Raw genomic sequence first — 13,903 nt, 5'->3', positions numbered from 1 at the left:
AAACAAGGCTGATAGAAGCAGGCCACCCCTTTTGCTTCTACTCCAAGCCATTTTGCCTGACAGAGATTTACCTTGTTAAATGGCAGAAAGAGCCCTGGGAGAGTGGGGAGTAGAGGGGGCAGTGCAAAGAGGAGTGTGAAACAAGGATTCTAGATTCTTAGCTTCTACATAGCTCTGGAATTAAAGTCACATAAAGTCTTGGTTTCCTTATCTCTAAATTGATGGAGTGTTGAAGTCTGGGTTACTAAGTCCTGTCCCACAGTCTTGGCTGGGATAGTTACGTAAAAATCACATGGCAATATGGAGTTCTGATCCCCTCAATGTTTATGTCTCAAAATATCCAAATTGGTGCAAGATTTTGGGATCCACTGGGCTACATGATCTTTAGGTCTGTACTAGCTTTGTTAGTTTTAAGTCCTCTCCCTCCACACGCCTCTCCCCCAAAAAGAGCTTCTGTCTCTTCAGTTTGTGCACCTATGGTAGACTGTGATGCCTTAGTTTGTCTTGTTATAAGACAGAGACAGTAAATAAGATACAGTGGTTAAGCATAGAGTCTTTCAGGTTGACCTTGGCTGGACTCCTAGCCTTGCCCTTCACAGAATGGCCTGAGTGAGCGTCCTGTTCTGTAAAATGGAGAGAATAGTGGTGTCTTCCTCACAGGGTTCTATGAGGATTCCAGGAGGTAATGGACAACCGTGAAAGACACAGAGAAACTGGTCGGTAAGAAACAACTGTTATTCTGCTTCTGAGATCAGCCACTAGAGGAGGAGACCTGAGGACCCATAGAATTGCCTAGATCATGGCTTGTCTGGTGATTCAGGACCTTTGGTTTTATAGGCATTTTGTAGTTGAAAGAAACCTGAAAGTAATCCATCTTGGTCACTTTTTTTTCAGATGAAGCAACTGGGCCACAGATATCTAAGCCTTACAGGTAGTCCCCCTTCCCTTTATCTCCAGTCTCAAGCAGAGCACACTCATTCAACCACTAGTTCAAATCAGAAATCTGTAGTCTCTTTTTCCTGACTCCCCATCCCAACTTGCAGCAGCCATCAGGTCCTGGACAGACAGCACTCTCTTTTCTCCCCATTTCCTTTCTCCATAAAATCCACATTCCAGCCAGACTCAGCTACGGACATGTCCCCTGATGGGCTGTGCTCTCTCTGAAAAGGGAGTTTGTGAACATTCTTTTTCCTCTGCCTTGGCTTTTCTGCTTCCCCTGCAGGTTTCACCTGGATGTTACCTATGTGCCTTTCAGGTCTCAGTTTGGAGGTCACTCCCTCCAGAAAGCCTTCTCTGATACGTTTCTCCATCCCTGTCCTGTACCCTATCCTTGCCCTAATCAGACTGCTTAGCACAGAGCATTATATTTGCCTTTTCACTTACCTTTCTCTCAACACAGTGTAAGCTTTCAAGGGCAGGTCTGTGTGTTTTGAATCATTGAGTCACTGTTTAGTCCAAAGCCTGCCACATAGTAGGCCTTCAATAAAGGCTTGTGGAATGAAAGTAGAAATAAATGCGTGAGTGAATAAATCAATACAACAATGAGGGCAGGTCTGAGACTTTGGTGTCAGACTTTCTTTCCAAGCCTCTGGAGTTCATTTCTGCAAAGTACTTTGGAAGCTTTGGATCCTGAGTCTATAGGATACAGCAGTTGACTCCTGTCACTGACCCCTGAGTTTAAGGTTTTCTAATTTTGTGTTGTTTATAGTTGGAAGTAGCCTCAAGCCTTATAGGCTTGATTTTTATAAACTTTCCTTAAGCTTACATTTTAAATGAAATATACAAATTTAGAAAAAATAAGAAACAAAATTCCCTTGAATTGTACTCTGAGTGACTTTATTTTTTGTCGTGAGTCTGAAAGCTGATGTGAATTAGGACCACCCAGGTTGATTGTCTCCGCAGAATCGAGAAGACTGTGTATATGTTGTATAAAATACCACTCTCTGCTCCTTTGGATGTCACCTGCTTCTTGCTTGTGGTATTATGGACAAAATCTGATTTAAAAAATATATAGTAGCCATCATTTAAGACACAGGCCCACTTTCATGGAAAATTGGCTTTAGTGCAGCAAGGCATGTTTAATGAGCCACCCTGAAGTTTCGTCTTTGCCTTGGCCTTCTGCGGGGTGGCTGGTGGGTGGGGTAGGCAGAGGTTTCCTGGCCCATATTCACTTCCTCCTCTATTAAACATCTTTGGAAAAGGGATTGACAAGTCTCAGCTGACAAATTTTCTTTCCTCGATTATCTTCTCTGGGTCAGAGCTGTGTGATTACTCCTTATAACGGAACTATCACTTTCTGGGAAAGGCACCTTGTGTATTTTTAATTACGAGTACTGTGAAATCACTCCTTTTTGAGTCATTAAAACATAATATTTGCATGGGAAATATTTGATAGTATTTGCATGGGAAAAATCAGAAGTTTCATAACTAGTGCATTTGGAATAACTGTCTTGGGTGAAGTAACACTGTTTAGTTTAAGGTGCTAACTGGTAACAGACAAGAACTACCTTTATTCCTAATAAGCTCCAGTTAACTAATTTGACATTTCTTCATGGTCACCTTGAGTGTTGATAGTTTTCCTATGCTTTTGTTATATCTAGATGAAATCATATTTTATGCCACATATCGCAGGTTTCCTTATGGGAGGTCCGCGGTTCAAACCCGGGGCCTCCTTGACCCGTGTGGAGCTGGCCATGCGCAGCGCTGATGCGCGCAAGGAGTGCCCTGCCACGCAAGGGTGTCCCCCGCGTGGGGGAGCCCCACGCGCAAGGAGTGCGCCCGTGAGGAGAGCCGCCCAGCGTGAAAAGAAAGAGCAGCCTGCCCAGGAATGGCGCCGCCCACACTTCCCGTGCCGCTGACGACAACAGAAGCGGACAAAGAAACAAGACGCAGCAAATGGACACCAAGAAGAGACAACCAGGGGAGGGGGGGAATTAAATAAATAAATAAATCTTTAAAAAAAAAAAGAATTAGCAGAGGAGGAAATCAGAAAATAAGTTGCAGAGGCATCTTCTATTTTAGAAGTGAAATTTTGGAGGTGGAGTTCAGGAGTATCAGTTTTGTATAATGTATGATTATGTTGACATGTGATTTACCCTCTGATATGTTTCTTAAAAAATGCTTAAGGTTAAAGTTAGAATGACTCTTAAAAAACAAATCCTGTGCCTTTCTGCATAGGACATACATGACAGGAAGTTATGAATAGCATGCCCTAAGTTTATTCAAGAGGAAAAGAATAAGTAGATTTTTTTTCTTTGTAGTCTATATAAATTCCATTAGACTTCTCAGGTTCATTACACTACCACTCAGATATCTATTGTCCTTCAGTAAGTTTTTGTTGAAAGAATGAGTTTTTTGTTGCTAGAATATAGAAATGACTTTGTTGTGACTTCTGGCTCCCTGGAAGTCTGGATGACTTTCCTCTTAGCAGTGATATTGTAAAGGGAATTCCTGAATTGGGCAGAAATGGTGGAAATTCGCTGGAATTATGTATAACTCTTTGATTTTGTAACTGTAGAATAGTGACTGCTCTTTAAAGGCATATATTAATTAACTCAACACATTTTTCACGGAACACCCACTATATGCCAGGCTCTGAGCTAAGGGTGGAGATAGAGCAAAATCATTATGAATCTGCTCACAGGGAAGCTGACAGCTTACTTCTTCACTGTAATGCTATCCTGTGTCATATTAGACTCCTAAGATGAACTTTGCTTATCTTATTTAGTTATAGTTCAGTAGTTACTATGGTAATTCCCTTTCTCTTCCCTTTCTTTCCTTCTTTCTTTCATTTTACATGATAAGTAAATGTTGATATAGATCCTCACTTTTTAACAACCTTTTTCTCATCTTTGTTGGATCTTTGCCTGTGTTGTATACATGAACTTTGAGAACTTGCTTTGGGAGTCTCAATACTAAAATTGGAACAGAACTTGAACTTTGACATTGTCACTGATAGAGATTAAACTGTCGTTCGAGAATTTTGGATTCCATGAGCGTGTTTCAGATCCTCTAGAACTCTCATTAGCTCTCCTTGGCCTCTGAAATGGCAGTCTTCCCTCTAATGACAGATAGACTTTAAAATATGGGTGCATTTCTAGCCCAAGGAGAAAAATAACAGTCATGTTGAACCCACCATCATGTGCAAAAATTCACTTGCACATAATCATTGTTACCAAATGGAAGTAAGTCAAAACTTGCATGAACTCTTTCTGCTGTAGATGCCATGGCATAAAATATGCTTCACTGTTTTGAATTGGGCTCTGCACACCTGAGCAAGGTGCAGTGCCCATTAGGATAGGGGGACAGTGTAGCTGATGACTGGATTCATTGGTTTTTGATGAAATTTTTTAAAAAGATTTATTTATTTCTCTCCCCTCCCCTGGTTGTCTGTTCTCTGTGTCTATTTGCTGCATCTTCTTTGTCCACTTCTGTTGTTGTCAGCGGCCTGGGAATCTGTGTTTCTTTTTGTTGCGTCATCTTGCTGTGTCAGTTCTCCGTGTGTGCGGCACCATTCCTGGGCAGGCTGCACTTTCTTTTGCCCTGGGCGGCTTTCCTTACGGGCTGCATTCCTTGCATGTGGGGCTCCCCTACGCAGGGGACACCCCTGCATGGCAGGGTACTCCTTGCATGCATCAGCACTGCGCATGGGCCAGCTGCACACGGGTCAAGGAGGCTCAGGGTTTGAACCGTGGACCTCCCATGTCGTAGACGGACGCCCTAACCACTAGGCCAAGTCCGCCGCCCCTGATGAATTTTGAGCCAGCTTCACTTCTATAAACTGATAAACTCTGTTTTGAGGTAGCTATACCACAAATAGGATGTTATCACATATCAAATGTGAAGCAAATACCTTGTCTAAAGCAATAACTGTGCTATGAAAGAGAAACAAGACCTGGGATTTTTATGTTCCCTCCAGAATCCTGCTTCTGACCTCCCTTGATCTGTAATTTAATGTCACCATCCTGAAAAGAAAACAAACTGGGCATAGGATCTGATTATAAGATGCCCAGGGGTAATGTGTTTTTTAGATGAAATTTGTGAAGGGAACTTCTCATGTTTTGTACTATCTTTTATCTATATGGTATTTTTTCTCCTTTGAGTTAGTATGTATAATGGAAGCCTGTGGAAATCAGAGTGAAATAACAAAACTTAGTTGAATATTTTTCACAAACCTTAGTAATCACTTTAGCCTTGTTTATTTTAAACCATGGTAAACTTGTACTACTGATACAAATAGGGCATATTACTGTTACAAATTTTCATAGCTAATTTTACTTTTTAGCTAGATGCCAACAGTTTCTTTGTTTGCATAATTCCAACATTAAACATGGGCATGAATATAACAAACACACATGCATCAAGAATTGACAGTTTGCGATCCCAGAAGGCAAAGAAAGGGAATCTAAAAAAAGCAGATAACATTCTTTAAAAATCTATATCCCTCATCAGAAATACTTTGTGTTGATAATTTCTTCCAAAGCTCGTGAGAGAAACTTTCATACCCTGTAATTGAGGCAGGAGAATACCTTCAAACAATAGAGAAAGCATTGAGTCGTTTATTAAATGGAGAGGTTATGTGATTTTTTTTACAGCCTTTACACATGATTGTATCTATTTAAGGACTTTTGCCTGGTCTTCACTGCCATGCATTTACCATTTTTGGTTTTAGCCAAGAAAAGCATTTAGATATGCTTTTAAATTTTCTTAGTGATATTTACTTTTTTTAGGCTGATATGCAGCAGAAGAAAGAACCAGCTCAGGATGACTCTGATCTGGATCGCAAACGACGAGAGACAGAGGCTCTGCTGCAAAGCATTGGTATATCGCCGGAGCCCCCTCTAGGTATTTAACGATGCTTCGTGTAACTGTTTTCTCACATTTTGACTTGTATGGGATATACCATGTCCAGCATTTACTATTCTTTAAGTGTTTAGCTTTATTATTTTATTTTTTGATAAATTTTTCTGCTTATGATTCGGGCATGCGTTTTTAGAATTGAACGGCTGGGAAAGATGGGAGGAAAGGTTGTAGAGTTTTAACCAGTTTGCTGCTTATTGACTGATTTTATGGTCAACCTTCCCTGCTGTGTTATTGTTATTTTATACTTGTTGAATGAGTTGCCACATGGTAAATACAAAAGAGCTTGGAATTTTTAAGTTAAATTGTTCATTTTGGTTGCTGAATCTCAACCTCTCTTTGCCTAAGCACTATGAATATGGTTTTGAATGTCATAACCATCATAGGCATAGAGTTATTCCAAGATGAAAATACAGGAAATTGGAAGGAAACCCAAAAATGGTGACAGATTAGCAGCTAATTAACAAGTTTAAATTTATCCAACTCTATTGTACATCTCGGTTTCATTGCTATTAGCATTTTCACAGCAACACCCCTCCTCCAACTCATTCATCCCTAATCAATGGTCCATGACCTTATTTTATCACTAGAGTTTGGATATTGAGCTATTTGTTTTATTTGTGTTGAAGGTAACATATACATTGTGTGTTTACCCTCTTGCTTAATTGTGTATGTCTCATGTGATAAATTATTTTATTTTTCTTTTATCCTTTTGCTTTCTGTACATTTCAGAGTAACCCTAGGGTGTCTGTAAAGCTACATGATATCTAATATAGTAGGAAAGCCTTTTAGTAATACATATAATTAAATACAATACCTGTACTTTTTAAAAAACACTCTTTTAATTTCCTCATTGGCTTTTATAGAAAGCAAATTTTCATTTATTCTCAGTTATTTAAAAGATAAAAAAGAATAGAAATTATATCATATTCAACAAAATGACAAATGATTATGTCATTATGAATAAGAAGAAAGCAATATCTAATAAGTCTACAAGTTAATAAGTATTTCTTGATATAATTTAATATATAGGGCCAAAATTAAAGTACTGTTTAAAAGCATTTTATAATCAGTCTTAATTTTTATTAGGTAAAATCATGGCTGGAAATATAATGTCTTATGTCTAACAATGATATAAGTCCCAATAAGGCATTGGTTATTTTGTTTAACTTCTTTATGCTATGGAAGATGTAATCTATGGATATTTGACTAAGGGACCTTCTTTGAGAAGCTGACAAAGTTCTTGAATTTGGCTAAAATGCAAAATAGTTTGATGGCTTTGCATCAATTATATTTGTGCCTCAAAATAGCCTTTGAAAGTCTGTTGTAATGGGAACACCAGTTAAGCAAAAATAAAAAATAGTATGTCCTATTCTCCTATACCCTACACAAAACCAGTCATTAAACTTTGAGAACAAAACAGTTAAATGAAACTAAACCATGTCCAAAATTCTGGAATATCTCTGTATCCATGCCAAGAGAACCCTAGAACGGCTAACCCACTTCTCATTTTTCATCCATCTTTCCGACTTACCCTCTGACTTATCGCAGAGAGTAATCAGTGATTTAATTGTGAGGCCACATGAAAATTCCTAGTTTCTTGACAGATCTGCCATTGTGTTATAGGATTTGGACAAAATAGTTAAGTCCTTTACCCTATTAAATAAATAAAAGGAAATTGCACATGATTGAAACCAAATGGAATCTACACTTATGTAAAGAAAGTTTTTTTCTGCCCATATGGTTTCTTTGGCATGTGTGATATTGAGAACCCATTGAATTCTTCTGGCATGGAGCCATCTTGGCTATTTGGTCCAGCCTCTACCTGGGGGGACATTTGGCTTGTATCTGAAGGGCAAGGAAAAAGACATTTGCATTTTCTTTAGCTTTTTTCTTTTATTATCCTTGCTGACACTTTGAATCTTTGAGCTTGCTTCTCCTGTCTTCACATGACACTTTACTTGTACATGCCAGTGTCTTTTGGAGCTGCCAGAGGTAGAGGAAAACAAGCCCCAAGCACAATAAGCAGTACAACAGGATGAAACTATTAATTAAATGTAAAAATAAAACAGCCTGGCATTTTCCTTTGTTTTGAAAGAGATTTTTAAATTACCACGTTCAACATTTCTCCTCTCTGCCACTTATTCTCTCATAGCAAATGCAATTTATAGTCCATGCACAATAGATTTCCCGCCAAGTGTAGACATACAAACCGACTTTTCTGACTCTCCTTTACCATTTAAAATTATTCAGAATCACTTATTTCATAATCTTTTAAAGTTTTATAGACACCCTACTTTATTTCTTAATAGGTCACATCTATACTAACAAAATAAAGTGAAGAATTGCAATTATCTGGATAGTTCATACTAGAAAGATATTTGACTTGAATTATCTGGATAACTATTTTGATTCTCTACTTTACTTTGTTAGGGTGGACATGGCCTTAGAATCCCTTAGTTAATTTTATCTAAATTCATTTCAAATTTTAATTTCCAAAATATGAAAAATTCACTTGACTTTCTTCCTTTTCTTTCCTGTTTTTTTTTTTTTTTTTCTTTCCTTATCCCATCTCAATCTTTCCTGGTCATACAACCACTTTAATTTGGGTCCATTTGTTTTGATTTGTCTGACACTGCTCTTCACCAGTGCAGTCGCTGCATTTTTTAACATGGGATACCTGTTATTTTCATTATTTAGTCCCAACCCCTATGTCTCCCTCCTCGAAATCAGTGAGCACTCCCAGTGAAGCTGGAAGCCAGGACTCAGGCGATCTGGGGCCATTAACCAGGTGAGAATTGTCTCTTTACAAAGACCATAACGGGATAATACAAAAAAGTGAAAATCTAAAAGTCATACCACTCTGTTCTCAGTACACTGTTAAATGTGCATGCATATGCATGTATACTCAGTTGTTTGATGTTTCAATTTATGGTGGCTTGCTAATTTTTTCTGTGGTATAGCAATCATTTTGAACACTAGAAGTGATAAACTTTTACCTTTTCCTTAATTTCCCACCATGTAACTAGTTCAACAAATAAACTAAAAGAAAGCAGGGATGGGCCAAAGAAAATTGAATATATCCAGTTTCTCAGTATTATCTTTGGTTTGGTTTTCCATGAGGATCTTGTGAAGAGAACACTGAGATACACTAATCCTAAATTTAATTTTTGCCTCATTTATTTGCTTAGTAGAAATGATTAATTTGGTAGTTGTCTACAAGGTATTTATTACTATTATTTTAACATCATCATCATCATCATCAACAACATCATCATCCTCAGGGCTTAATGATCTGTTTAGTGAATTGCCAAATTTTTATTATACTATATGTATACACAGATTAATGTATCTTCTGAAAATATATATAGACAGTCTCTGATTTTATCACAGAAAGGATATCTAAAAGGTAAATGTGTGAACTGAGGAAAGGAGAAGTTTTATTAATATGAATGGAGTCGCAGTAACTTTCATTATCCAGTCACCTTCGCCAGGATTCCTACCAGTAGGTATCCACAAGCAGCTGATGGAAATGAGCATGGGATCGGAGCCTGTGGCAAATGGTTGCCAAGCACCCAATTTACAGAGGTCAGCTAGTCTCCTGAGTTCATGTAGGAATATGGTCTCCATTTGTTCACATCTTCCAATTTTTAACAAAAAGCTAGAAACTCATATTTTATGCAAAAATCTCCTAAATTTGAAGTGCTGATAATTTTTGTTAAAAGCATCCATATTTGGCCTGTGGGCTGCCAGTTTGTGACTTCCTATTTCGATTCTTAATTTAAAAAAAAAACCATGAAATACTTTTTAAAAACTTCAAATGAAAGAAGAAAAATATCACATATAGCACTACCTTTCACAGGTTAGGCTTTTGGCTTATTTATGTTCCTCTCAAACCTTGTCAACCTGCCTATGTTTCTTGCCACCCAAAACATTTTTGAGGAAGAGGTATAAAATTTTGCATTTTTGTTTTTTCGCTTAATACATTATCATAAGCATTTTCTTCTAAAACTCCTTTGTTTCCATAAAAACCAAATTTGGTGGACTGAAGCATGGAAATGAGAATCTAGTATTAACCTGAACTGTGAGCGTTTTTTGCTTTCTGAAACCAACATGTAAGATTGAAATTATCTCACCCATATTTGCTTACTGATGTGCTTCAGGCTTTCAATATGTAGTTTTGATAGGGCCTTTCAAAACCAGTGGACATTGCCCTCAGTTTAAGAAAAATAATAGTAGGAGATTTGTGGGCACAAGACTGGTTTATTTTAGCAAATCTCCTTTGTGATTTGGGGCAGCATATGTCTTTTCTCATCTTTTGCTTTGAACACTTCAAAAGATCTTTGAGGGGAAAAAGTAATAACAACACAGTTGTGTAAGCTCTAACATTTACACAAGACCTGACCCAATATAATCGCATTGCTTACGAGGACCATCGGCCTATCGTTAAGTTAATATATTTGGCTGTTTCTATACAATGATGGTGTTATATCGTTGCTGCTCAGCTTCAAAGGGTGAGGTTGGCAGCATTAAATTCTTTTACTGCCTTCACAGTTGATGAGACCTTTTGAAAACTTGCTAGAAAAAGCTGACCTATGCTGTTACTGCTCTGGGGACAGCAGCAATTATTCCTTTTCAGAGAATTTCACTCTTCATTTTTTCCCTCTTCTTATCATTTTTTTTTAAAACTTAGTAAATCACTTTGAAAGAGGTGAAGTCCACTCTCACCCCATGCAAACTTTAGCTTCAACTCTGACAGGAAAGTTGTGGCGTGAGAGGGTAACTTTACCAGAGTTCAAAAGTAAAATCCCTGCGAAGTGCAGCTTTCATAGGAATGAAAGAAATTTGGGATTCAGAAAATGATAGTTTTCAGAAATACTTAGCAGAAAAGTTGCTGAGGAGAATGCATTAGGAATAGCTTAGCAAATCCTGCCCTTGTTTAGAACTTAGGAAAGCTCAACACAAATTTATGTTTTTGCTTCAGTCAAGTAGATACTCGAGTTAAATTTCTGAAGAATGTTATAGTTCAGGTTTTAATTCCATTTGGAATATCTTTTTCTAAAGAAGAAAAATTCTTAGAGACCGATAACTAGTAATCTGATCATTTCATAAAACATGAGATTAGGAGAACTTTGTTACTCTAAAGAATATAGCTCTATAAATTTTTCTATTTGTAGGGAAATTGGATCCCTTAGAAGTATAAGATCTTTCCAAAGATAATTTAGGAATCTAATTAACATGTCTGGTCATATAGAAAGTAGACATATATTCTGTCATTCATTTACAAAAATTTCAAACCAAAGCTAAAGTTTTCATTAGAGGACCAAAATTGGCAAGCATTTATGATGACCTCTGTAACTGGTTAATTTGCCTATTGGCATATTGGATTTACCCAATATAGAGAAAATGTTAACACAGTGCTTTAAAAACTAAATTATAACAAATATCCCTCTTACTGGTTTTTTAAGAGCAGTTGAGTTAAATTTTTAAATGTGTGGCTAGATAGTGAAAATGCATGGTTTTCAATTATAAATACATGATTTAGGTTTTTTAACTTATTTTAAAAAATTAAAGTATCTAAATTTGTTTTGCAATTTCTGTGCCTGTTGTTATAACCATTTCTTATTTATGATTTCTATTTATGAGTTTTTTCTCCTTCTCTTGATTGCTTTTAATAGAACCAATTAATAATTGCCTAATCATATCAGGCAAAAAACAAGCTCTTGAATGAAAAAAATCTATTTTATTAACAAAACATTTGAAAGACTAGTTTTACTTATAAACAAAGATGAAAAAGTCCTAAACACACTATATGTAACTGGAATCTAACAAAATATTAACAGGATACTACATTATGATTAATTAGGAATGATTAAAAAAATGCAAGGATATTTTAGCATAGGAAAATGTGTTATCATAATTCAATATATAAATAGGTCAAAGAAGGAAAAATAAACATTTCAATAAATACTGAAATGGTATTTGAGAAATTTTAACATCTACTCCCATTTGTTAAAACTTAGGAAGCTAGAAAAAGAAGTCTTTATTTCCTCAGTATGATAAAGAATACTGATCTCAAACCAATGGCCAATACCGTTTTCACTCATTAGCACTTTATAGCCCTTGAAAAAGAGTATGTGTAGTTGAATGCATGTCTCTCTTCCTCAGGAAATGAGTTCCTTCAGGGTAAGGACTAAGTGATACTGGGGTTATAGCCACATAGTAGGTATGTGCGAAATATTTGTTGGATGAATGGACTATTAATATCATTCCACTTTTTACAGAGGAGGGCACTGAGGCACAGAGAAAATAAGTAATTTGTTCAGGCTCACACAGCAAGTAGCTACCATGCTATAAGCAGGTTGATTCAAGTGTCCGTGATCTACACTGCTACCCTTCATTGTTTCTAACAACAATGGATACATGACCTATTCCATAAGGCTATTGTGAGCCTTAAACAAAGTCATATTTGTAAAGCACTTAGAGGCTGACATATAGTGAGTTTATGTGAGTTTTTGTTATTATTATATTATTACGGTTTTCTCGCACTTTGACTTCTGCCACTTTTCCAATGGGAAGAGATCTTTTTAGATTCTCTCATAGACCATATTGGTGTCATTTTCAAAATATCATATTCCCACCATCAGAGATTAGGATTGTTAACACCGTAATGCGTATTTTTCTCTGTATGTATTCACCTATATATTCCAAAATGACATCATACTGTGCAAACTGTTGCACGTGCTTTTTATGATCAGTGATCTCTACCTTTCCATTTCAATATATTTTCATCTTATTTAATATCTATACTCTCTTAATATTTCCGCATTTGCCCCCAAATAAATTTAAAATTGATGCCTACCCTCTCAGTTATAAGCATCTATTAACAACAACAACAACAAAATCCTGATATCCGTAGATTTTCTCTAAAGAGGTGAGGCCTTTTCCCTAGGGTGACCTAAAGTACACCAAATGAAAAGGAACTTCTGAAGTATTTAACAGAACAAAGACACAAAGGGAATGGATTAGAGTTCTTTCAGGCTGTCAGCTTCCTGCATAGTCCAAATTAGAATTAAGGAACGAAGACACAGATTTCTGCAATCCGCTGCTGTGCCTTCATTAGGACATTAGGTCTCCATGGAGTTGATATTAAATTTCATGCTGATAGAATACCTTGGTAAAATTCAGATATTTGATATATTCAGCTTGTCCCTGATCTACTGCTAGTGAACTCTCAAATAAGGAAATTACCTTGGATTAGAATAATTTGTTCAAGGTCGATGTGTACTGGCTACAAGTGGTCACCACTTTGTTTTCTCAGTAAATTAGTTAAGGAAAACACGCTCAGGGTCGTAGGCCTAATGTCCCACAGAAAACCCTCAGGACTTTCATCTTTAGCCATAATCAGATTCCATAGGACTTTCTGGAACTACATAAGCCTTGAAGGACTCCTGATACTACTTTGGTCAAAATCTTCCCAAGGTATTCTGATGAACCAGAGGCTAAACAGCAGGCAGTAAGAAAGTGTTAAATTTATGTTAAAAAAGTACAATAAAACATGCAAGACTATGAGGAGAATTATAAGACTATTATAAAAACTTTATATATAAAACTTTAAAAAATTGTCATTATATATTATGCTACTAACTAGTTTGGAATTCAGGGAGTCTGAAGTCACTTATTAAAGTCTAGATAAAATTTGAAAATTAAGTGAGATTTACCCTATGGGTTTTTCTCTCTGACTAGTACATTAACTGATGAGTTCATAAATTTCAATATTTTATCACTCCTTGCTTAATAGCCAGTCCTCTGTATAAGATTCAGGAGGGAAATACATCCTTGCTCTATGACAGAAAGTTCTCATTTCTTATTTGAATCCAGCTCAAGTGAACTTCCTTTATGGCTTTCTGTGTCCCATAGCTGTATACCATGTTAGGGCTCATATGTTAGGCAAAAGAGGGAAGATTCTAATGCAGTAAAATAAGAAAAAGGATTTTTTTAAAAAGCCTGATTTAAGTATGTATTGCACTGCTCCAATTTTATT

The 13,903-nt window shown here is 36.6% G+C and overlaps 1 protein-coding gene across 4 annotated transcripts in view; it reads left to right on the top strand.

Moving 5' to 3' along the window:
- DYNC1I1 (dynein cytoplasmic 1 intermediate chain 1) overlaps positions 1-13,903 on the top strand; it is a 367,795-nt gene that overhangs the window by 54,416 nt on the left and 299,476 nt on the right. For 2 of the 4 annotated variants that reach the window (XM_004470734.5, XM_004470736.5), the window contains exons 3-4: positions 5,730-5,844; positions 8,560-8,650. In XM_004470734.5, the coding sequence (XP_004470791.1) occupies positions 5,730-5,844; positions 8,560-8,650 (206 nt within the window). Of the gene's footprint in view, positions 1-5,729; positions 5,845-8,508; positions 8,651-13,903 lie in introns of all 4 variants that reach the window. The other 2 variants (XM_004470735.5, XM_004470733.5) reach the window with 1 other exon arrangement.

Source organism: Dasypus novemcinctus, chromosome 5 (genome assembly GCF_030445035.2).
Source record: "Dasypus novemcinctus isolate mDasNov1 chromosome 5, mDasNov1.1.hap2, whole genome shotgun sequence".
Classification (NCBI taxonomy): Eukaryota; Metazoa; Chordata; class Mammalia; order Cingulata; family Dasypodidae; genus Dasypus; species Dasypus novemcinctus.
The sequence above is the reverse complement of the archived record's forward strand: the minus strand, read 5'-3'. Positions and strand labels throughout refer to the sequence as shown.